Here is a 24,836-nt window from a genome sequence, read left to right as displayed (position 1 = left end):
CCGCCGGGGGCGCTGCGAGCCGGGGAGGAGGGGCCGCGCCGCGCTCCGCCCCTGGTGACCGCAGCGGAGAAGCCGCGTGTCCGTGGAGACGCGGGCGGAGTTTCCCCAGAGTAGTCGGAGAAACAGGGCGAAAACGACACAACTTTTCCCCTTACTACACTCAGGATTTCCAGCCATAGAATTTGGATCGCACGTGATGGAAGATCCGGGTCTCTATTGGAGAGTGTTTTCTGCGGGCGGCAGCAAAACAGAAAACAGCTGCTGTCGGCAGCGCCCGCCGGGTCCGGACGCTCGGGGTTCTGCAAGGCTCCCGGGCAGGTTGTCACCAGGACCTGGGACATCCGACTTCACTCTAATCCTCAATAAAATAGGGAATCCCTGCCCTATTCACTTCGATGGTTCCTCGGCTCCTCCGCGTAACCAGTGGTGTAACCTTGGCGAGTTACTTAACTCCTCCGAGCCTCAGTTTCCTCCTCTGTAAAATGGGGGCAAATCATAGGACCTACACGGTAGGCTTGCTGCGAGCCATACATGAGACGGTGAGATAATGTGTGTGACAGATCAAGCACTGGAGAAGCACTCCAATAAATGTTAGTTGCAATCCTTTATTCTTTTCTTCCAGGAGCATTGTGGAGGCAATGCTCGCCTAGCAGACACCTTGCTTCATGGGTGGGAGTAGAAGGAGCAATTAACGAAACAAAAATCACTGCTTTGAAAATCAGAAAGCGTTCTTCACATAACTCAGGATCGGTATTGCTGAGAATATTAGCAGTATGGCCTAGGAGACTTGAGGTATTTTAGGTTTGATTAGAGGTTTTAACAGTTGTAGGCAGCAAGTGCAGCACTGAAGCTTGTTTTTCCCAGGGACTGGCAGCTCTCTTTGGGATCAATGGACCCGATTTTCCCCTTGCTGAGGTTCTAGAATCTCAGTGGAGAATCTATAAGCATTAAACAAATAAAAAGCAATGCAAACAAACAAAACAGCTAGTATTTTCAGAGGGGTCGATGTTTAATGGTCAAAACGAAGTTCCTGGGCAACAGTTCAATAGTCCACAGATCACAGAAGTGACAACATCAAGGGATGAAATACTGAGGTAAAATATTATGATTACCATAAATAAAACATGGAATGTCCATACAATAGAATATTATTCAGCCCTGAAAGGGAATGAAAAAAAAAAATAGAATACAGAGCTCAGAGACAAACTCCTGCATATATGGTCAAATGGTTTTCAATAAGGGTGCCAAGGCCATTCAATGGGGAAGGGGCAGGGTTTTCAACAAATGGTGTTGGGAAAATTAGATATTCACATACCAAAGAATGAAGTTGGACCCTCTTTTTATACCATATACAAAAATTAACTCAAAATGAATCGAAGACCTAAACTTAAGACCTAAAACTATAAAACTCTTTGAAGAAAACATTGTGAAAAGCTTCATGACATTGGATTTGGCAATATTTTTTAGATATGATAGCAAAAGCACAGGCAAAAACAAAAAAATACATATTTTGGACCCTATCAAAATTAAAAACAGGCCGGGCATGGTGGCTCACACCTGTAATCCTAGTGCTCTGGGAGGTTGGGGCAGGAAGACCACTTGAGGCCAGGAGTTCGAGACCAGCCTGAGCAAGAGCAAGAGCAAGAGCAAGTCCCCTGTCTCTACTAAAAATAGAAAAAACTAGCTGGGCATAGTGGGACGTTCTTGTAGTCCCAGTCACTGGGGAGGCTGAGGCAGGAGGATAGCTTGAGCCCAGGAGTTTGAGCCAGGGCAACAGAGTGAGACTCTGTCTCAAGGGGGAAAAAAAAAAAAGAGTTTATAATAACAATAGCCAACATTTACTGAGTACTCACTATGTGCCAGATGCCGTTTTAAACACTTTACAACAATCCTCAGAAGTGCATTCTATCTTTATCCCCATTTTACAGTTGGGAAAACTGAGCCCTGGAGTGGGGATAATTTGCTTGCCTAATATCACACAGCTTGCAAGTGGCAGAGCCAAGATTTGAACACTTGTGGTCTGGCTCTAGAATCCACTCTCTTGAAGAGAGATTACTTGTTTTCAAACTTGAGCATGCATCAGAATTACCTAGAGGGCTTGTCGTGTTGTGTTGTGTTGTTTCGTTTTGTTTTGTTTTTGAGAAACGGTTTCCATCTGTGGCCCAAGCTGGAGTGCAGTGGTGATCATAGCTCACTGCAGCTAGAAGGCTGGTTAAAACACAGATTACGGAGGCCCACCCTCACAGTTTCTGATTCAGTGGGTCCAAGAATTTGCATTTCTAAAAAGTTCCCAGGTGATGTGATATTTGTGCTGCTGGTCCTGAAACCACACTTTAAGAACCTCTGCTATAACTCATAATTGTTTTCATAATTTTCCAATGCAGAGAGAAAGGCCATGATTCCCTACCAACAGATTGTCAAATTCTACGAGGAATCTAAGTTTATTAAAACCTTATAATAGTAGCCAACACCCATTGATGTTTATGATATGCTAGGCGCTTTTTGTTTTTTTCTTTTGGAGAGAGGGTCATGCTCTGTTGCCTGGGCAAGAGTGCAGTGGCGTGATCATACCTCACTGCAACCTCAAACTCCTGGGCTCAAGGATCCTCCCCCCTCGGCCTCTCAGAGTGCTAGGATTACAGGCGTGAGCCACCTCGCCCAGCCTATAAACTATTTCTATCACCAAAATAAAGCCTTAAGAAAAGTCCCAGTGATCCATCATCATACAAAGTTATAAAAATAATTTCAAAGCCTCTTCCCCTGAGATTTAAGACAGGCGTGCAGCAGTGTGCAGCGGCCCTCCCCACCCCACCACACCCCCGCCTTTGAGTAGAAGCCGAAGAATGACTGCAAAAGGTGGCATGAAATACGGTCACGCCTTACTCACGGTTACACAAAGGAAAAAATGAAGTGGGGGAAAAAAAAAAGTAAGTGGGTGGGTCACACATTAAAAATGGAAATGGAAATGTTTGGGGGCGAATGTCCACAAATAGGACATTTCCGGAAGTTGGCCTGTTTGGCATGTGAAGCACAGTAAGTCTTGTGGCCTTCTGAATATTGTGGTGCCATTTATTTCTCCAGTGGTACACTCTGTATGGCTTCCTCCCTGTTCTCTACATTATTTTCAAGTCTTGTTACCCTTAAATCATGCACGGAAACCCCAAGGATTTTGGAGATTTCCCAGTCTGGTTTAAAGGCCTGTAATCTTGGGTCAATGGTTTCATCCCAAGAAATTTAAGGGAAAGAATCTAGTTGCAAGAAGGGTGGTGCCCAGAGCCCTGTTCTGAGTCTGTGTTTGCAGAAGAGAACATTTTTTAAAAAACTTCGGTGATATGTTTATTCAGACTGGTGGGTGGGAGGGGCATTTAAGGAGATTATGGAGTCCGCCCTGGCTCCACCACTGGAATGCAGCACCCTCCTTACAGAGCCGCTGAGAGAATGCAGTGAGCTGAGCTCAGGGCCTGGCAGGGGATGCTAAATGTTTGCTTTGAGATTCTATTAGTGTGAACTGTCTATAGAAATATCTTGTCTGCCCGCTGCCCTTTAGATCTTCTGCTTGGGTTGTAAAAATGCTTTGTAATAAATATTTAATTATACGCAGACCTAGCAGTCCTGGAAATGCACCTTTTGAATCACTCTTCATCGGACCAACAAGCATATGATAAGATGTTCAACATCACTAATTACGGAAATGCAAATCAAAACCACAATGAGGATGGGTATTATTGAAAGAAACAAAGAGAAGAAAAAAGAAAAGAAATGTTGATGAGGGGCCGGGCGCGGTGGCTCACGCCTGTAATCCTAGCACTCTGGGAGGCCGAGGCGGGTGGATCGCTCGAGGTCAGGAGTTCGAGACCAGCCTGAGCAAGAGCGAGACCCCGTCTCTACTAAAAATAGAAAGAAATTATATGGACAACTAAAAATCTATATAGAAAAAATTAGCCGGGCATAGTGGCGCATGCCTGTAGTCCCAGCTACTCGGGAGGCTGAGGCAGTAGGATCGCTTAAGCCGAGGAGTCTGAGGTTGCTGTGAGCTAGGCTGACGCCACGGCACTCACTCTAGCCTGGGCAACAAAGTGAGACTCTGTCTCAACAAAAAAAAAAAAAAAAAAAAGAAATGTTGATGAGGACATGGAGAAAATGGAACCCTTGTGCCCTCCTGATGGGAATATAAAATGGTGAAGCTGCTCTGGAAAACAGTATGGAGGGTCCTCAAAAAATTAAAAATAGAATTACCGTATGATCCAGCAATTCTACTTCTGAGTATATACCTAAAAGAATTGAAAGGAGGATCTCAAAGAGATATTTGCACCCCATGTTCATAACAGCATTATTCACAATAGCCAAGAGATGGAAGTAACCCAAGTGTCCATCAATGGGTGAATGGAAAATGTGGCATATCTATACAATGGAACATTATTCAGCCTTAAAAAGGAAGGAAATTCTGGCTGGATGTGGTGGCTCACACCTGTAATCCTAGTACTTTGGGAGGCTGAGACAGGAGGATCACTTGAGCCCAAGAGCCCAGAGACTAGCCTAGGCGACATAGAAAGACTCCATCTGTTAAAAAAAAAAAATTAGCTGGGCATAGTGGTGCACCTGTAGTCCCAACCACTCGGGTGGGTGAGGCAGGAGGATTGCTTGAGCCCAGGAGTTCAAGGTTACAGTGATGGTTACTATAAAGATGCCATAGCACCGTAGCCTGGGCAACAAAGCAAGACTGTGTCTCAAAAAAAATAAAGGAAGGAAATTCTGACACATGCTACAACGCGTGTGAACCCCAAGGACATTACGCTGAGTAAAAGGAGCCGGTCACAAAAAGACAAATACTGTACCTCTATGAATCCACTTATATGAGGTCCCTAGAAGAGTCAAATTCATAGTAACATAAAGTAGCATGGTGGGTGCCAGGGGCTGGGGGGAGGAAGACGGGGGAGTTGTTTAATGGGACAGGGTTTCGGTTTTGTAACATGAAAGAGTTCTGGAGATTGGTTGCACAACAATGTAAATACATTTAACACTACTGAACTGTACATTTAGAAATGATTAACATTATAATTTTATGTTAGAGTGGGTTTCTTTTTTACCATAATTAAAAACAAAAAAACAAAACAAAACAAAAAAGAAAGAAAGAACTTGGCAGTCAGCGTGGGCAGTGCAGTTCACTGACAGCCTCTGGCCGCAGCACCTTCCATTCTACTGAGGACACCCCTCCCCCAGGCAGCCCTCATTCCATGGCTGAGCACAAGAGGGTTACTGGGACCTGGACATTTCTGCCCAACAAGAGACAATTCTCTTTCCTTCCTTCCTTCCTTCCTTCCTTTCATCTTTATTTTTTTGCACAGCCATCGGAAGAGAAGGGGACAATTCTAACAACGGCAATCTTTTCTAGAGCAACCTCCTGGGTTGGTCAGGTCTGTGCTGCGGTCCGAGGTCCTCGCTCCCTGAGCTGCTTTATTCCCTCTTTCCATTCAGCGATGCCAGCCCTGCATCCGAAGCCTTTCTCTGCACGATCCTGTTTCTTCCTTCTCTGTGACTCGCAGGCCATAAACCTCCACTAACCCAGCCCTCCCTCACCCTAACTCTCGCACTCCTAGCTTGGCCGAACCCTCTGCTTACTGGAGGACCCAACTAACACAAGAAACACATGAATATATGCTCACTGTAAATAAAACATTTCAAATGTGACTAAGTAGGTATATATATTTTTTCAGATAGTGTACCACATACAATTCATATTTTGAACAAAATATATCTCTCCTTCTTTGGTGTCACACAGAAATTATTTTATTATTATTTTTATTTATTTTTATTTTTTAATACGGGGTCTCACTCTTGCTCAGTCAGGCTGGTCTCGAACTCCTGAGCACAAGTGACCCTCCCGCCTCAGCCTCCCAGAGTGCTAGGATTACAGGCGTGAGCCACGGTGCTCAGCGCACACAGAAATTAAAATCCCCAAATATAGACAGTACTGTCCTCCACCCCTTCTCTGGATTCACCAGGCCTCGCCAGAGCAGCCCCTTCCATGTTTCCAGTTGAAGTCTGGTCCTTTCTTCAGCAGCTGCTGGATGGTCTTCTAGAGTCAACCCGGCTCCTTCAGCACCTCCAGAGCTGTAGTCCAACTCTGAGTCTCATGTGTCACACACAGACCCAGAGTTCCACGAGCTATCAGGTCACACTGGAAAGAGCAAAGCACCTCAAAATTTAGAAATAACAACCAAAGCCCAGGACCAAATGTGACGGCTGCAAGAGCTTACAGTTTAGGCCCCAATTCTCGTATGGGAGAGCATCCTCCAAACAAACGTTACTTCCCCAAACAAAAACATTTAACAATCAAAACTCCTGTTGAGGTCATCAGCCACAGACCATAGCAGAAATGTAGTGGAAGTGAGGACAGAGTGTAGACAGGAAAAAACAGAAAACAAAAGGCTCTTTGGTTTCAGCTTCTCCAGGGCGTCAGCCAATCAGTCGACCAGAGTCCACTGGCTGCAAACTGCCCGTCCTGCTTCAAGATGACTTGCTTTTCTCTATCCACTGGGTCAGGTGGGCCAACATTTCTGTCATTTTTGCCAACCCCTCGGCCCTCTAGGACCTTTTGGTTACCCTGCTGTCAACTCTATCTAACTATTAACAGTTTGATATAACCTTCTCGACCTGCGCTAATACAGTAGCCACTACCATGTGGCTAGTCCTAATTGAGATGAACTGTTAAGTATGAAAACACATTGGATGTCTAAGACTGAACACCAAAAAGAGAATGTAAACTATCTCGCTAATAATGTTTCCACTGATTACACCTTGAAGCGACGCTTTGGATATATTGGGCTAAATAAAACACTTTGTTGAAATTAGTTTCGCATGTTTCTTTTTACTTTTTTTTTTTTTTTTGGTGAGAATCTTTATACTTTTAAATGTGGTTACTGTGAAATTTACAATGAAGCATCTGTAGTCCCAGCTACCGAGGAGGCTGAGATGGGAGGATGGCTTGAACTCAGATAAGAGTCCAGCCTGGGCCACACTGCAAGACCTTGTTTCAAAAAAAGAAAAACGACAATAATGTCAATGACAAATGTGGCTCATGCTCTGTTTCCACGGAATAGTAGTTAGTGTCCTACCCCAGTGCTGTCTGACTGAAATGAACTTTCTACAATGATGGAAGTGTTCTGTATCTGCATTGTCCAATATGGTAGCCACTAGCCACAATGGCTATTTTTTTTAATTAAAAAAATTTTTTTTTAGAGATGGGGGTCTTGGCCAGGCACGGTGGCTCACGCCTGTAATCCTAGCACTCTGGGAGGCTAAGGCGGGTGGATCGCTGGAGGTCAGGAGTTTGAGACCAGCCTGAGCAAGAGCGAGAGTTCGTCTCTACTAAAAATAGAAAGACATTATCTGGACAACTAAAAATATATAGAGGCTCACGCCTGTAATCCTAGCTCTCTGGGAGGCCGAGGTGGGCGGATCGTTTGAGCTCAGGAGTTCGAGACCAGCCTGAGCAAGAGCGAGACCCCATCTCTACTAAAAATAGAAAGAAATTATATGGACAGCTAAAAATATATACAGAAAAAATTAGCCGGGCATGGTGGCGCATGCCTGTAGTCCCAGCTACTCGGGAGGCTGAGACAGGAGGATCGCTTGAGCCCAGGAGTTTGAGGTTGCTGTGAGCTAGGCTGACGCCACGGCACTCACTCTAGCCCGGGCAACAGAGTGAGACTCTGTCTCAAAAAAAAAAAAAAAAAATATATATATATAGAAAAAAAATTAGGCGAGCATGATGGCGCATGCCTGTAGTCCCAGCTACTCGGGAGGCTGAGGCAGGAGGATCGCTTGAGCCCAGGAGTTTGAGGTTGCTGTGAGTTAGGCTGACGCCACGGCACTCTAGCCCAGGCAACAGAATGAGACTCTGTCTCAAAAAAAACAAAAAAGAAAAAAAAGAAAAAGAAAGAAAGAAAGAAATCATTTGGGGGTCTTGCAAAAAATTCAAATTTCTAGAGATTCTGAATTCATAGATTCGCGGCGGGGCCCAGAAAATGCTATTTTTAACAAGCTCTCAGAATATTCTAACATCAGTGGCCTGAAGCTCACTTTGAAAAAAACTGTTTTACTTGTGTGGAAAGCGAATTTATTAAATCCAGGAGTTAGGAAAACTCTGAGAAAATGTACAAAACTTCACGGGAACCGCATTTTATGAGGAAGAAACCGTCGCTCCCAGACTAACTGCCCATTCGACAGTATTTAAACTCAATTGTTTTGCAGTATTTCTCTTCGTGTAAAAAATATCAAAAGGAAAACGAAAGCTCATTCTCTTTGGAGAAGTTAACGCCTTCAATGCTCAATGCACGCGACTAAATTTTTTAAAAGCAAAAAGGAAACCGGCGTCTGTGGCGAATCTGTTGCTACCAATGTAAAGGTCCGGCGCGGCCGAGGCTGGCGGGGGAATCTTCCGTCGCTTTGCGTGGAGCTCGGCGCCTGTCTCCGCGGGAAAAGGAGCTCGAGCTTTGCCGAGGTGAGTGGACGTGGCTTGGAGGGAGCAGGGCCCACGCCGGAGAGAAGGAAGAGGGAATTCGGCCTGGACGCTGTGTCCGCGCCTGTGTGGGGCGCCATGTTGAAACCTGGCAGAGGGGAAGCCCTTCTGGAGTTGTGTGAGGGGAGCGTGGACGAGCGCTGGGTTAGAAGGGCGGCCCCTTCCTTCCGGCGTCCCCCGAGAAAGTGAGGGGCCGGGGACGCCAGCCTGGGTGGTTGGCGGACAACCTCAAGGGTGGATTGGGAGTAGAGGTTTTTTCAGAGAGACGTGTTTGCTTCCGAGGCGCACTGCGCATGCTCGGTGGTGGTTGGGCGTGTCTGTGGGTCCCGCCTTCAGTTTTGTTTCCCGCTTGGGTGGACAGCACGGGAAAGTGTTATTCCGAAGACCCAGTAAGGGGACAGTTAAAAAAAAAAAAAAAAAAGCCAAACAACTTTTATTTGTTAACAATTTATAATTACAAAGCACTTTTATAGACGCCAAATTAATCTTCATAAAAACATCGTTAAGTGTAGCTACATTTTACAGGTAAGAATCCCAAAGCTCAAAATTTAACTGATTTAAGTTTTGCCCAGGTGGAAGGACTTGAGTGTGATGGCGCGGTTCTGTAGTCCCAGCTACTCGGGGAGGGTCAGGCGGGAGGATTGCTTGAGCCCAGGACTTCCAGACCGTCCTTTTGTGGTTATTGCCCTACCCACCTCCACCCCGGCCATTCTTCTCCCAAATCTCATCCCCCATTTATGAAAAAATGAGAATGTAAAAATCCAGTGAGGTTGTTGGAGGAAATCATAACATAATGCTTCAAGGGAGGAAGTACACCTAGAAAGATTAATGAGAAGCCATGAAATCCGCTGTTCGTGTTGCATGCAGGTGAGAGAGATAACAAAATCCAAGCTTATCCCTTTGTAATTCGCTTCGATTTTAGTTTGAGGAAGTCTTAAAGCTTTGAACAGGGTGGAAGAGACGAATTTGCTTCATGGGGGAGGGGTTTGAAGCTGGACTTGGAAGGACCAGTAGTATTTCCCCAAGTGTAGACATGGGAAGCAGAAAGGAAGAGAATATTCCCAGCAGAGGAAATTACCTCTGGAAAGTCATGGAGCTGGGAACTAGAGCACATTCGAGGAATGAGGAGCAATCCTGGGTAGTTTAACAAGTGGGATGGGAAATGGTGAGAGGCTGAGGATGAGAGGTTTGAGCACAATGCCATTGACTTTGTATTGTACTCTGCAGATGTTTGACTTTTTCATTGGAGTAAAGAAAATGCACGGTACACCCCTAAGTAATCACTCTTCCTATGCTCCTACATAACCCATCAACAGAAGAACGAAAAAAGCAAAGATCTTTTTTTTTTTTGGAAACAAGGTCTTGCTGTTTTGAAGCCTCAAACTCCTGGGCTCAAGTGATCCTCCCGCTTCAGCCTCCTAAAGTGCTGGAATTACAGGCGTGAGCCACCACACCCGGCCCAGATATCATTTTCATAAATGTATGGAAAGCTGCTGTTAGGAATGAGAACTACCATATATTTTCACAGAGCCCTGGTTTTTAAGTAACATATTTCAGCATTCCTCCAAAGTTTTACAGAGTAGGTCACATAGGCATTACTGGGTCTGAAATGTTAGCAAGCACTTTATTATCCCAGCAAAGATTCACATGAATTAATTACCATGTATCAGCATGAATGACAACTGCAGTGTGCTTACCTTACTATTCCAGCAAAGATTCACATGAATTAATTACCATGCATCAGAGGGAATGACAACTGCAGTGTGCTTGCTGGGTGAAAATTACTATGGCAGTAAATTCTTGCGCTCTGAGGCAGACTGGATTATCAGCTAGGGAGCTGAGAAGAAATCCCACGTTCATTCTGAACCAAAGAGCCTACAGCTGGTTCACTGTAGTCTTAGCTTTACTATCTGTTTATTGCAAAGCGCTGCATTCAAATCACCATTTTCACTTATAGTTTTGTTTTTTAAAAGTCATTATGTTTTAGTGGTGCTTGCTGAAAAATTTATAGATGAATGATGCAATATCTAGAATTTGTTTCAGAATAATCTGGGGGCAGATTATTCTGCCCACGTGTGTGCTGGTCTAGTTGAGCCAGGTGAGGAGTTCATGGAGGGTCACTGTACAGTTCTCTGTGTTGGTATATGTTTGAAATTCTTGGTGGTAGAGTTTTTAAAAAGGCCATTTTCCGCAGCAGTTCCTAGGCTGGTTTTCCTATGTAAAGTCTGTGAAAGGCAAACCCGGCTTTGATGTGTGGTGCCATGTTACAGGGTAGCTGGTAATCGCCCTTTGTGGCTAAGCCGGATGCTACACATGTGGATGAAATCCAAGCACGCTGCCCTCAGCTTCCCGAGCGGCATTTGGAGGAGCGGGTCGGGGCATCTCTGGAGCCCAACTGCCTGGCTTTGCTACCCTCCCCCACCTACTAGCTGGGAGGCCTTCCCGTCTGTGGGTATCCCCTCCCTTCCTTGTCTTCAAGAAGGAGTGCACAGTAGTGTCTACTTCATGGGCTTGTTGTGAGGGTTTGATGAGTGGCTCGTATTGGATACGTGAGTATCCGTGAGTGGATATACATGTATTCCATACACGCTTGCTGTTATCATTCTTAGAACATGAACGACTGGGTGCCCATCGCCAAGGAGTATGATCCGCTCAAAGCTGGCAGCATCGACGGCACGGATGAAGACCCACACGATCGTGCGGTCTGGCGGGCGATGCTGGCACGATACGTCCCCAACAAAGGCGTCACAGGAGACCCCCTTCTCACCTTGTTTGTGGCAAGACTAAACTTGCAGACCAAAGAGGACAAATTAAAGGAAGTCTTTTCCCGCTATGGTGACATCCGGCGGCTGCGGCTGGTGAGGGACTTGGTCACCGGGTTTTCCAAGGGCTACGCCTTCATAGAGTACAAGGAGGAGCGTGCTGTGATCAAAGCCTACCGCGATGCAGACGGCCTGGTTATTGACCAGCATGAGATATTTGTGGACTATGAACTGGAAAGGACTCTCAAAGGGTGGATCCCTCGGCGACTTGGAGGCGGTCTCGGGGGGAAAAAGGAATCTGGGCAACTGAGATTTGGGGGGCGGGATCGGCCTTTCCGAAAACCTATTAATTTGCCAGTTGTTAAAAATGACCTTTATAGGGAGGGAAAAAGGGAAAGAAGGGAGCGATCTAGATCCCGAGAAAGACACTGGGACTCAAGGACAAGAGATCGAGACCATGACAGGGGCCGGGAGAAGAGGTGGCAAGAGAGAGAGCCCACCAGGGTGTGGCACGAAAATGACTGGGACAGAGAGAGGGACTTCAGAGAAGACAGGATCAAGGGGAGGGAGAAGAGGGATAGAAGCAAGTAGGGGCCCCAAAACAACAGACCCTTAAGTGAAGATACAGCATTAAGTAAAAGCGTTGGGTACTTATCTTTATAAGCAGCACAAGTCTAATGGTTGAATAAAACTTACTGATGATAACGGGCTTTGGAATAGTTTTCTTTCCATTCTAGAACCTGGTTCTAGAATCAGGCTGATGTTATGAATTTATCATCGTCATCACATAGTTCTAAGGATGTGTTATTTAATAGGATCAAGAAACAATTTTGTAGTTGCTGATACCTGTCTGTACAGAGCGGCATATGTAAGGAGCCACCACTCTCATTCAACTTGGCAGTAGAGAATTTGATTTCGTCCCCTGTTAGAAATGATCATTGTGAATGCGTGGCAAAGAGGTGGTGACCTAATCACACTAATCTGTGACGCCTGGGGGGATCCTAATCAGAGTACGTTGTATCTTATGGGTCTTCATATCCATAGCCCAAGGGTTTGCCAAATTGAGATAAAAATGGCATAGAAAAGTGAATCCAAGGAGAATGCGCAGAGACTTAATCCCAGAGGAGAGCCTGCAAATCCAGGCGGCCACCAGCTACTCTGAACAAATGTTAATTCCGCTCTTGCTTAAAATGCTGACTCTCTTTTTTCTTTTTCTGGCTGGCATTTAAAATTAAAAACCAAAGTTGCAGGGCTGTGATCTGTGGTAGTTGTCCAGCCCTTTGAACAGACAGAGCTCAACAGAAGTGGGAGTGAAATGAAAATGAGGAATGAGGAGTGAGAATCTGGGGGGACTGTGGTTACGTCTGACGGACTCATTTTGCTTTTCCTTCTTACTTATCCGGCCTCTGGTTTGCTCGAGGGCTCGATCCAGGGACCTTAACTTCTGAGGACTTTGAATAAGTACCATACTGTTCAAAAAAGTAACATTTAGCTTTTCTTATCAATGGCTGTATCTTTGACAGTTCAGTGTTCTTAACATTCACGATGCTTCATGCAAAATAAATAAACCTAGTCAAGACTCACACAGCTAGGTTTTTACATACAAGTATGAGTCTCTGATGGTGTTACGGAACTGAACCAACCTGCTGTGTGTCTTAAAAGTACTGTCAGCTGTTAGAACAGTTCTGGAAAAATATGCCCTTTGCACATTTCCAGTACAGAATTTTAGTATCTCCCAAGCCTCAGAAAACAGCCTTACAGGAATAACATCTTTCTGATTTCACTCACATTTCATTTACAAAGTTGTTCCCAGAAGTGTGTCATGGGTCAGAGTTGGTAGGTTCTTTAGCTAAACAAGACTGCCCTGCATCAGGGAAGCATTGTAAGATACCATCAGGAGAAAAAGCAAATCCACTTCAGTATTTACGTAGTGAGCTCAGAACGTGGATGGATTTTAAAAATGCATGCTCGGATCCCAACTCTGTACATTTGGGCTTAGTGTTATATGGGCTCTGGTAACTTTAGGAGAGAGAAAATGGTGCAGCTCTTATGGCAGGGGCTTTGGCAGTAGCCATCAACATGACAACGGCATGTACCCTTTGGCAATTCTACTTCTACTTTATTCTGTAGATCGCCACTTGTGTGTGAAAGTGCAACAGGTTTGGAGGGTAAGGGATTTGGAAGGCAGCTACCTGCTCATCACTGGGGCCCGGATGGACATTCGTAAATTATACATCTGTACGGTAGACCAGGGTTCCTTAGCCTGAGCACTGTTGACATTTGGGGCTGGTTGTGGAGCTCACTCTTGGTTGTGGGGACTGGGCATTGTAGAATGTTTAGCACTATCCTTGGTCTTTACCCAGTAGATGACAGTAGGCCCCTTCCTCCCCTCTAGTTGGACAACGAAAAATGTCTACAGACATTGCCAAATGTCCCCTGGGGGCGCAGTCAGCCCTGGTTGAGAACCACTGTTTCATGTATAGATTATGCTGCCATTTATGTAAAAAAAAAAAAAAGTTACACACACACACACACACACACACACGTGTGTATGTGCATTTAATGTAATTGTCATGTATAAACTTTCAGGAAAGATACCCAAGAACCTGGCAACAGTGGTTACCTCTTGGAAGGGCAACTGAAAGCGGCAGTGGTGGGAGGATTCCTCAGTACACCTGCTTCTAGATTCTTTTGAGAATAAATTCTAATACTTCTAATGGGCAGTCAGGTTTGAGAACCACTCCTATAAAGCAACAATGTTATCTTGTCTGATCATTTTTTTCAGCAATCTGGAAACAGTCTGTTCTAGATTCTGAAAATCCCCCTGACGGCTTCTTAGCAAACTGTGGCAGATTGTGCAGAACGCGTCCCTACCCGTCAGACATACTTGAGTGCTGTTAGGAGGTGCTACCTCTCAATCTGTGAGCACCCCGCCCTGCACCCTGGGTGCTCCTCGGGTGGAGAGAAAGACAGTGTTATGCGGCCAAGTCTCCAACTCACCAGTTGCAGTCAGGGCATCTGGCTCTCTGCGGCTGCAGCCCTGTGAGTCAGCCAGATGTGTGGTTCCCACGTAGCACCCTCACTCTGCTCAGTCTCCCCCACCTGCCATCCTGCGTCACCGAGGCTCTCATACCCCGTGCCCAATCTGCTTTGGGATATTTGTCTTCTTTGAAGGGGACTAAAGGTTTGACATAGTGAATGATAAAAGGGAAAAAAAAGCACACAAGAAATGTTGCAGTGTCTCATCCTTAGCAACTTTGTTTGGTTAGTACTGCATAAGTCACAGCAGATTCCAAGGCACGCTGCCTTGAACATTGCTACATGCTCTAGGCATTATCCGGAACAAACCGAGGGCTCTTGCGAAGTTGTCTGCATTCTCTGGGTGGGAGGACTGTCACCCACATTTTCTGTTGCTCTGTGTCTGAGTTGGGCCAGCAGCTCATCCTGTGACTTCAGAGGCCCCGTCTGTCCAACCGATACATCCTATATAATATGCTACTGTCATCACAGTTTCGTGAACGTAACCAATGAAAAGCTACCCTTTCCTTGCCTTCCACTGAAAGTAGGTCAAATGTGATAATAAAACCTCTACACGTAGAATTTTATACAAAGCAAGTCAAATAGCAATTTACAGTGGCAAGTGATGTATTTGGCTTGAAGAAGCTTGTCTTACTGAAGTTAATGCAAAAGTCTGGCCTCAGTTCATGGGATTATTAAATATATATCCTAAGGGATCAGAGTCATCTATTATAAACGGTGATGACCCTGGGTATAAATAAACATTTCTTTAGAGTTTGGCATCAGTTTTTCAACATCTGTCCTCAAAGCAGACAGTTTGTTTGAGGGGTCAGTTTTGAGGGTGCATCTGCACCGAGAGGTGTGAGGCAGCGACCCTTGGGCTGCAGGTTCAGCCGCAGGTGCTGGCGGTAGACAGTCCAGGTCGGAGGGTGGAGACCAAGGTCACAGGTGCTGCAGGGCTTCCTGTCCTTGCTCTGTGTAACCATCATCGCGGTGGGTGTTGGCCCACTGTCCAAAGGACTCCTGGATGTGCACGTTTCTCTGTGTGTTGGTCACGCGCCTCTTATCTCGGGAGAAGAAGCTAAACCTTTTGGAAGGGAAAGCAGAGACAGATATGAGAGCCGACCCACTGCTGTGCACTTCACATTTTTTGCAACGCCGGGGACATACAGCAGCAAACTTGGGAGGGAGCAAACCAAGGTGTGAAAGAAATTTTGGGGGTGAGGGTCAAAGTTATTCTAAGGAAGCAGCGGGGGATTCTGCATGTCATTTGGTCACGGCACCTTGGAGGTCACACAGTGTGGGCAGGCATGCACTTAGGTGATGTGTGAGGGGTCTTCTGCCTTAGCCACTACGGGGGTCCTTCCCGTTACCAGTGGAAATAAGCAGCTCCTGGAAACAAAGCCTGGGCTTCTTTAATTGCCCTAATGATGCGGAGAAAGGGATACTGAGAGCCACGTAGAACGTAAGATGGTTCTGATGTAAGCAGTTGAGTATTTCCAATTTAAACAGTTATGTGTTTATTTAATGTCAATCAGGAAACCATGGCCCAGATTTCACGGATGTTACTGCTTAGGAGGAGGCTAAAGTGAGCATTTAAGTAAAATAAGACAATTAAAAAATAAATAAATCGCAGTACACATGGTTCTCTGATTAGATAAACATTGTGAATATAATATGCAAATGAATCTGGGAGACAATCACTTTGGACCTTCAATAATGGATTCAATGGTGAAAGCCTTGGGAATGTATCGCCATAACTAGCTACAGAGCAACAGCTAATGTAGCCCAGGAGGTCTTTTTTTAAAACAGCTGTGACTCGTGTATTGCTCAGAAAGAACCGTCAGATGCCTATAAGATAAAGGCAGAAGTTACAAGCAAAAAGCTTGCAAAGCAGCCTCTTTAAAACAAGGTCTACTTTGAGATCACGTAAACGGAGACTAGGACCCTGGCTGGTGAACCTGAAGTTGGCCCACCTGAGGATTTCCCAAAATCTCTTTCTCAGCTGCCATCTGTCCTTCAATACTACCAGGCTTTAATAAGATTCCTTCTATTGTCACCAAGTTCTTCTTACTCTTGGAATTTTGGCTCTGAACTTGGTAAGAGATAGACTATAATCACTATGTTTCCTGGGGCGCAAGAATAGGAGTGAAGCCACCGAGAAATCAAAGCTTCACATAGACTATTTTTGGTTCCCTGTCCGTTCGCCTGTTAGCATCGTTTAGTGCTGCGGCCCACAGAGTTTAGTCTGAATCACATCTGGGTGAAAATGATTTTACTCTCCCGGGTGACTGGATCCTACAGTCACTGTCTACCAGGAATAAAGTGTCCTTTCATCATCAGGCCAAGGCAAGCCAGGTTTACCTGCTGAAATTCTCCCTAGCAACTGAGGTGTCTTTTCTCTATGGCACATGTGTCCTGGCGAATGAAGGCACGATTGTCACACTGGGTTATTTGTGAGCTCTTTCCATAGGGTAACAGGGGCAATTAGCCGGCCAGAAATACGGCAGCAACACATCACTGTTACGCATCACTTCTGCCTGACTCAGGTAAGCAGGAAAGCCACTCAGCACTTCCCCCACAGAGAGCATTGAGACACCGGTCCCCTCCTGTGATTTGCTTTCTTTAAACAGATCAAATGGCCAAGGGCTTGGCAAAACAAAGCAGTTTAGAAAGCTCCGGCGTGAAGACGAAAAACGGTGTTAGTGTCACTCGGGGACCGCAGTGGGCATTGATTACTGACCCGTCACTTAAAGGACCTTCTTTACTGGATCATGGGCAAGGTGGTTTTAGAACAGAAACAGAAGAGACAAAAAGAATTATCGGTGACAGAGCTGAGAATTCCGAGGTGTTGCTTGTGCAGACTGAGCGCAATGAGTCGCATGTTTGAAAATCACACCTGACACCCACTTCACACGGGGACACGCAGGTGACGGCCATGCAGCTAAAGTGGCCAGAGGAGACAGGCCAGCCCCAGCAGCAGCCGTAGCAGACATTCCAAAGGCACAACCCAAACAAAACCTGAAACACACACACACACACACACACACACACACACACACAGTGCCTACAAGGGAAACAAGTCTTCGGACCGGCTGCAGGGTGGGGTCATCTATTATCAGTCCAGCGGCCACCATGGGCATTATGGCTGTAAAGATCCTGGTTGGGAAAGTACAGATAGACACAGAGAAGAAAAAAACAGGGGAGGCATGAAAAAGAAACAGTCCACAGACAGAGGCAGCTGAGGGGTTCGCTTGTGGCATATGTTGTGGGGTGAATTGTGTCCCTTGCCTCCAAAGTCGTATGTTGAAGCCCTAACCCCCCGTACCGCGGAAGGTGGGGTCCTTACAGGTGTAACTATTTAAGATGAGGTTACACTGGAGTAGGGTGAGTCCTAAGCCAACATGCCTGGCGTCCTTATAAAAGGGGGAGATTTAGACAGAGACACGCACACAGGGGGAGGCCATGTGAAGACGGCGGCAGATAATAGTGTGATGCTTCTGCAGGCCAAGGGACACCAAAGACTGCCAGCCTGCCACCGGGAAAGAGGGGCCTGGGACAGATCCTCACAGCCTCAGAAGGTGACCCTACTGACACCTTGATCTCACACTTCTGGCCTCCAGAAAAGGGAGACAGTGCATTCTGTTGTCTAAGCACCCCCGACTGTGGGACTTTACTACAGCAGCCCTAGAAAATGATACAGTGTGTGGTGGCCACCAAGGGATGACAGTGGCTCTCAGGGGCTGAAAACGTAGGCGTGGCTGTGGGAAGGAAGGAATCCAAACATGCTTTGGGAGGCTGTGGAAACACCCGTGCTAGGGGCTGTACGCACTTCCCAGGCCGCCATGAGCTGTAGGACCCGTGCCCCCACGGTGGCCAGGTGCGGCCCAGGAGTGAACGTGCAAAGCGTGAGGCAGAGAGAACTAAAGCAGAGAACCAGCACGATGGTCTAGGACGCTTCCCCAGCCTTCTGGACAGGTCCGAGCCAACAGTGACCGCTCATTGTGCCTCAGCTGGGCAGGGGAAATGAAGACGAAACTCCTACCAAGCCACCAGAGCTTATTTTGAAAAGCTATGATTTTTTTTTAAAAAAGGTTGGCTGGAAAAAGATATAATTGTCTCAAATGAGGTTTGGAGATTCTCTGGGTGTTGGGATCACTTTTTTTCTTTTTTGAGACATGGTCTTGCTCTGTTGCCCAGGCTGGAGTGCAGTGTGGCCATCACAGCTCACTGCAACCTTGAATTCCTGGGCTCAAGCAGTCCTCCTGCCTCAGCTTCCCAAGTAGCTGGGATTACAGGTACGTGCCACTGTGCCCAGCCTAGTTGCCCAGGCTGGTCTCTGAAACTCCTGGCCTCCAGAGATCCTCCTGCCTAAGCCACCCAAAGGTGTGAGCCACCGCGCCTGGCCCTGGATCACCTTTGTTGCACTTCACAGAGTAGCTGAGAGGTGGCATCTTCGCTGAATCCCTGATGGCGTCTCAGGATGACACGGAGAAGGTAGAATACCTTTTGCTAAGTGAATGGGCCCAATCCCCAGAGGCCAGGCTAGTGGGCACAGTTAGCTTTCCAGGGGCTCCCAGCCACACCATTTTGCACCCACCTTTGCCAAGACACCCAAACAGGGCACTCACAGAGTCATTTTGAGGGAGGTGGCCCCAGACACACGGTGGATCTTTTTCCTGGAAAGATGTCTGCCCACTTGGGAATGCTGGACTTCATTTGTGGCCGAGGCTGGGGTGAGAGGGACACAGGGCCCACGAACACCTGGAGTGTTCCCGCCGAGTTGCTGTCTGCATGCCTCGCTGGGCTCACTGAGCGGGCAGCCCCCTTCCCTTGCTGTTCCAGGTGCTACCCTGCAGAAGCTGCCTACCTGAGAGGGACAGCCATTTCCATGTAAAGACTGACTTGTTTTGGCCAAAAGTTTACGTCGTGGATACACTGTAGCTGGTTTTAATCCGCCCCCCACCAATTATTTCTGGAGGACTGAAACTAAAGGAAGTTCTAACAGTGGCATTTCAGGCAATGTAACGGGTGGCTGTGAAGAAGCTATTCCTGGGCTGAAGCGAGGGAGGGAGGTGGTAGGAGGACAGGGACAGAATGCACGGTGGCCGTGACCACTCATCACCTGTGTGGCTGCCTACTCCAAAGCCAACCTTTCCAGTTTTCGAGGCCAGTTCTGACCTGTTGTTTCCCCGGCCTCCCTCTGTACCTGCTGCCTGCATTCCTGTCTCTGATCAGCCCCTTGCCCCTGGCCTGCAGAAAGCAGCTGTGTGTGTCTGTGGAACTATGACTGAGTGACGGGGCCCACACGAAGGGGGGCGCTGGTGCCTGGCATTCGCTGGGAACAAGGCTGAGCTCACTCCGGCACTCCCTCGTGACCTTCCCAGGCAGTGCCAGCCCGTCCTCTCGGGCCAGCAGCTGCTCAATCACAAGCTATTCTTGGAACATCTTCTGGGCACGCCGTTTCCACTGGCAGCAGGGGTTTCTGGTTCCCTTGTCGAGTTCAGCCCAGAAATGTGGAGTCTGACGACTCTGACTCATGGTGTGTTGGAGAGATAAGGGGCCGGGCAGTCAGCCCACAGCTGGGGCCGCAGGGGGTGTAATGAGGAAGCAGGGGTGGGGGGGCAGCCAAGGCACGAGGATCCCTTGAGCTCAGGCGTTCGAGACCAGCCTGGGCAACACAGTGAGACCCAACTTTAAAAAAAATTGAAAAGTTAGCCAGGTATGGTAGCATGCACCTGTAGTCCCAGCTACCTGGGAGGCTGAGGCAGGAGGATCGCTCGAGCCTGGGAGTTTGGGGATGCAGTGAGCTATGACTACACCACTGCACTCCAGCCTGGGCGACAGAATGAGCCCCAGTCTCAAAAAAGTAAAAAAAAAAAAAATTAAACAACAACTAATAAGAAATTATAAATAAAAAACCAAGAGAAAATAAACAATAAAAACAAAAAAAATCAAAAAATAAAAATAAGAAATAGAAAAAAGAGGAAAATAAAATTTTTAAATTAAAAAAAAGTCAATGGGCTTCTCCAGGCCTCAGTTTCCTCATCTGAGGAATGGGGATAATTGTCCTAGCTCCGGGTCTCTGACAGGGTGGCAGACACCTTGGTTCAAGTGCTCTAAGCTGGTGAAGCCCCTTCAAGCCTCCTTGGTGGTTACTTATTGCTGCAGCACGAGGGGGAGGGGAGAAACTGGTCCAGGCCACGGCGCTGAGCTGGAAAGTAGCCATGAGCTGCACTAAACAGACTGCAGCGCAGCAGAGACCAGAGACCTAGACAGGTGTGAGAGGAGTGAAGGAAGGAAAGGGGGAAGGGCTAAGAACCATCTGAAGAACTGTCACCTCCCTACCCTGCCCCGGCCCAGGAAAGGTCTGTCCCTGCCCAGGCTCCTCCCAGCCTCTGGGCTCCAGGCCTCATGGTTGCAGCTCCTAGTCAGCAGTCGAGGTGGACAAAGGCAACCAGTGTCCTGCCCGTGCTGGTCAAAAGCCTTTTGTGCCACTTTGCTCTCTCAGTTGCATCCCTGAGAAGGCCGGGCTGCCCCAGGCCTGGCTGCCTGTACCCATGGACGGGAGGTCCTGGTCTCGCTCTCTCTCCTGTCTCTCTCTCTCTCCTATCTCTCTCTCAGGCTCCCTGATCCCAGCTGCTTCCCTGCCAGGCTCAGAGCCCCAGGTCTTGCTGAGCAACCAGAAACTAACCTAAAGGGGGAAAAAGCTCTGAAAATGGGGCCCCAGGGTCCTTTCTGGAACAATGTGGGAAAGAAGGGTGGACACCACAGCCTACTGAGGTGTGGATAGAAGAACTAGCGGAAAGATTTGTTGGCTACTTCTGAGAACTTCCCTCTGGACTTCACCCAGTATGAGATTTGCAAAAGCTAACTCTTAATTATCTGTTTAGAAAAAGGGGGGCTGGAGGAGAAAATTATAGTCAGAAGAACCTAGCTTTGGAAGGAATTTTTAGAATTACGTATGACTATGGGTGCTGGAGGCTCTGTAAATTGGGCACACACGAACTGAAGATGCTAGAAAGTCTGATTCTTAAAGACCTGGGAGCTGCAGCTGCGGAAGCAAGTAGGCTGGGCCCTGCTCACGCTCACGCAGGGGTGGGCTGGCGGGTGGGTCAGAGTTTCGGCAAAGCCAATTTCATTTCTTCCCAGGCAGCTAATGAGAAACCCTAGCCAAGGATGAGAGTTTTCCTGGGTACCAAGTTCTGCACAGGATCAAAACTGAAGAGCTTCCTCACCCCCACCATGAGGCTACTGTGGCTATCCCATATTTCTGTCTGTCTAGCGCGCTGATCCTGCTTGGGGACCTGTCTTTCCCCTAATTCCAGTCCCCATGAACTAGATGAAGTTGAAACCACTCTAAGCTTCAGGGGTGAGAAGGAAACACAGACCTGGACATCAATGTGCTGCCCTGTGATTGGTTTAGGGATGGTCTCACCCAGTGAGAGCCAATGGGACTCGGTTCTGTGACTCTTGTGGAACTCCCGGGAATAGGGAACCTGACCTGGAGACCCAGACAGAAGGAAGGAAACGGGACCTGAGCTGAGGGCTGCACTCTGCCATCCTCAGTGTGGGCAGCGTGCCCGAGAACAGAGCCCACAGAGAGGAAAACTACGTCAGGGGTGGAGGAACGGCCTGCACCCAGCTGAGCCCCAAAGCTAGAGCAACCTGGGAATTTTTGGTCTCGAACTCCTGGCTTCAAGTGATCCTCCTGCCTCGGCCTCCCAGAGTGCTGGGATTACAGGTGTGCGCTACTTTGCCCAGGCTGGAAGTTTTGGTTACTTAGCCAAATTCTTTTTAAGTTATTTGAGTTCAGTTTCAATTGCAAATGGAAGATTACTAACCAATCCGTGGTCAAAATGGTGTTGGGACCCAGAGGAAGCTTTTCTGGTTCCACTTCATCCCTAGGAAGTATTTATCTTTAACCAGAACTGGGGACCATATTCCCTGCCAGGTCCAGCAGGGATCTGGGGGCAAGCTAATAAGCAACTCGAATAAAGCTGGCAAGAGGCTTGGAGGGGAGCCACGCATCGACCCACACACTCTGGGAAGCTGTCATCCATTCCCACGGCCACCAGGGCCCAGAATTTGAACAGGGCACCGTTTTCTGAGAGGAGAGGGCCCAGCAGTTACACCTACACACATTCTGCATTGAGTTAACTCACAGAGCAAGAACCAGCTAAGAATTTCCAAACATAACTGGATTTTAAAGGTTGGGGCACACAATACTCCTGGCTTTCCGACCTGTGCCCCCTGCTTTCATGAAGCTTCTGCTGGGTTTCAAGGGAAAGAACCGAGGTCTCTTTCGTAATAGGCCTTGGGTAGAACTGGAAGGCTCAGAGCCAGGAAGACCCTCACAGGGGAGATCACAGGGCTATAACACTGTAGGCACAAGACCACCATGCACAGAGTTTAAAATGTGGGCTCTGGGGCCAGGTCGCCCGGGTTTGAACCACAGCTCTGTCTCTTATTAGCTGTATGACCCTAGACAGGTGCCTCAGTTTCTTTATAAAATGGGATGACAGTGCCTCCAGCTCAAAACACTATGGTGAGGATTCAGCGAGACAATCTGTGGGCACAGTACCCAGCACATAGTGGGTTCTTAGTAGATACTGGCCATCTAACTAGACCAGAGTTTTTTGTTTGTTTGTTTGTTTGAGACAGTCTCACTCTGTTGCCCTGAGTAGAGTGCTGTGGTGTCAGCCTAGCTCACAGCAACCTCAAACTCCTGGGCTCAAGCGATCCTACTGCCTCAGCCTCCCGAGTAGCTGGGACTATAGGCACGTGCCACCATGCCCAGCTAATTTAGACGAGAGATTTTAACCTTTTATCTGTAGGGCTTCAGGGGTCTATGAACCTCCTGAAATTGTACATAAACTTTGCAATTTTTTTTTTTTTTTTTTGTCCAGGGAGAGGGTCTGTGAACCTTCATCAGAATCTCAAAGGCATCATCTGCTGATGCCAAGAACCACCAAAGGGGTTTCAAGTTTACTTGAGGGCAAGGACTAGGTTGTTCTTTTTGTGTGTCCCCCGCAGGGCCTGACCGCATGTACTAGGCACCAGTCAATACTTAATGGGCAAGGCCGGGCGCAGTGGCTCATGCCTGTAATCCTAGCACTCCGGGAGGCCGAGGTGGGCGGATCGTTTGAGCTCAGGAGTTCAAAACCAGCCTGAGCAAGAGCGAGACCCCATCTCTACTAAAAATAGAAAGAAATTATATGGACAGCTAAAAAGTATATATATATATATAGAAAAAATTAGCCTGGCATGGTGTTACATGCCTGTAGTCCCAGCTACTTGGGAGCCTGAGGCAGGAGGATCCTTTGAGCCCAGGAGTTTGAGGTTGCTGTGAGCTAGGCTGATGCCACGGCACTCACTCTAGCCTGGGCAACAGTGAGACTCTGTCTCAAAAAAAAAAAAAAAAAAAAAAAATACTTAATGGGCAGACAGAGGGCCAAATGGATGAATACTGAGAGGAATGCACAGATGGGGTAGACCCAGGGCCATTCCAGGCATCTCAGAGTTGGGGTTCTAAGCCCTTAAGATGCTAAAACCCCCCACCTGCCCAGCCTCATGTGCTGTCTTCAAAGCCTAGAGACACATCCTGCCCCACCTGACACACCCAAGCATGCTCCTCAGCACCAGCCACAGGCCCCCGCCTCTCCCCCGCCCCCACCTGCCCACACCTCTCTGCCCAGACACCCCCCGGGAAGAACTCAGCATTCAGGTAGGGAGATGAACTCAAAGTCCGGGGCCAGGACACATGTGCTCCAGGGTTAAGCACGTCTCAGCAGGACATGGTTAGTGACAAGCCTGGCCCTGGGAGCAGGTGCCTAGGAGGAGAAGTCAGAGGACAAGTGAACCGCCAGCTCAGCCGCGTGAGGAGCAGCCCAACACGCCAAAGCGCATCACTTACAGTCGCTTGATGCCAGACTCTGGCTGGGGGGACATTCTCGGGTGTGCAATGGGTGGAGGCTGGGGTATCCGATTTTCCTCTTCCATTTCTTCACTGGAAGGAGATAAGAGGCATGAGATTTAAAAAGTCAAAAAATTCCATGAGAACTAGAACATTCCAGAAGAGTACTGTCTGATGGGGACCATGTCTCTACTTTCAGGTTATTCTGAAGAGTACAGCCACATAGAACCACTCCTTGTTTCCTGTCCTTAAAAATGCTTCTTTGTCTCTACTCCTCTGTGGTTTCTTCTACCCAGACTATGCCACCCACCCCTCAACATCTCTCATACCTAAATATTACCCTCTTTTCAGGAAAGCCCAGTTCAATTGCCACCTCCTCCAGGAAGCCTTCCTGATTTCTACCCCATCTCCAAGCCAGAAGTGATCTCTCCCATCTTTGAACATCCAGTGCACAGTCAGTAACTTTTTTTTCTTTTTCTTTTCTTTTTTTAGAGATAGGGCCTGGAGTGCAGTAGTATGATCGTAGCTCACTGCAGCCTTGAACTCCTGGGCTCAAGCGATCCTCCTGCCTCAGCTTCCTAAGTAGCTGGGGCTACAGGCGCGTACCACCATGCCCAGC

General features: G+C 47.5%; 2 protein-coding genes across 3 annotated transcripts in view; one reads left to right on the top strand and one right to left on the bottom strand.

Moving 5' to 3' along the window:
• Positions 1-8,436: 8,436 nt before the first annotated feature.
• On the top strand, positions 8,437-11,973 carry SNRNP35 (small nuclear ribonucleoprotein U11/U12 subunit 35). Its single transcript, XM_069497309.1, has 2 exons — positions 8,437-8,503; positions 11,131-11,973. Exon 2 carries the CDS (start codon positions 11,134-11,136, stop codon positions 11,872-11,874), a length of 741 nt encoding a protein of 246 aa, XP_069353410.1. The 5' UTR covers positions 8,437-8,503; positions 11,131-11,133; the 3' UTR covers positions 11,875-11,973.
• Positions 11,974-14,374: 2,401 nt separating this feature from the next.
• RILPL1 (Rab interacting lysosomal protein like 1) overlaps positions 14,375-24,836 on the bottom strand; it is a 29,851-nt gene continuing 19,389 nt past the window's right edge. For both annotated transcript variants that reach the window (XM_069496912.1, XM_069496914.1), the window contains exons 6-7: positions 24,218-24,310; positions 14,375-15,388 (exon numbers count right to left, since the gene is read on the bottom strand). In XM_069496912.1, coding sequence (XP_069353013.1) covers positions 15,244-15,388; positions 24,218-24,310 — 238 coding nt within the window. In that variant the 3' untranslated portion in view covers positions 14,375-15,243. The remainder of the gene's footprint in view (positions 15,389-24,217; positions 24,311-24,836) is intronic.

The sequence above is a fragment of the Eulemur rufifrons genome, chromosome 21 (assembly GCF_041146395.1).
Source record: "Eulemur rufifrons isolate Redbay chromosome 21, OSU_ERuf_1, whole genome shotgun sequence".
NCBI classification, from domain to species: Eukaryota; Metazoa; Chordata; class Mammalia; order Primates; family Lemuridae; genus Eulemur; species Eulemur rufifrons.
This window is presented reverse-complemented; position numbering and strand designations above follow the sequence as displayed.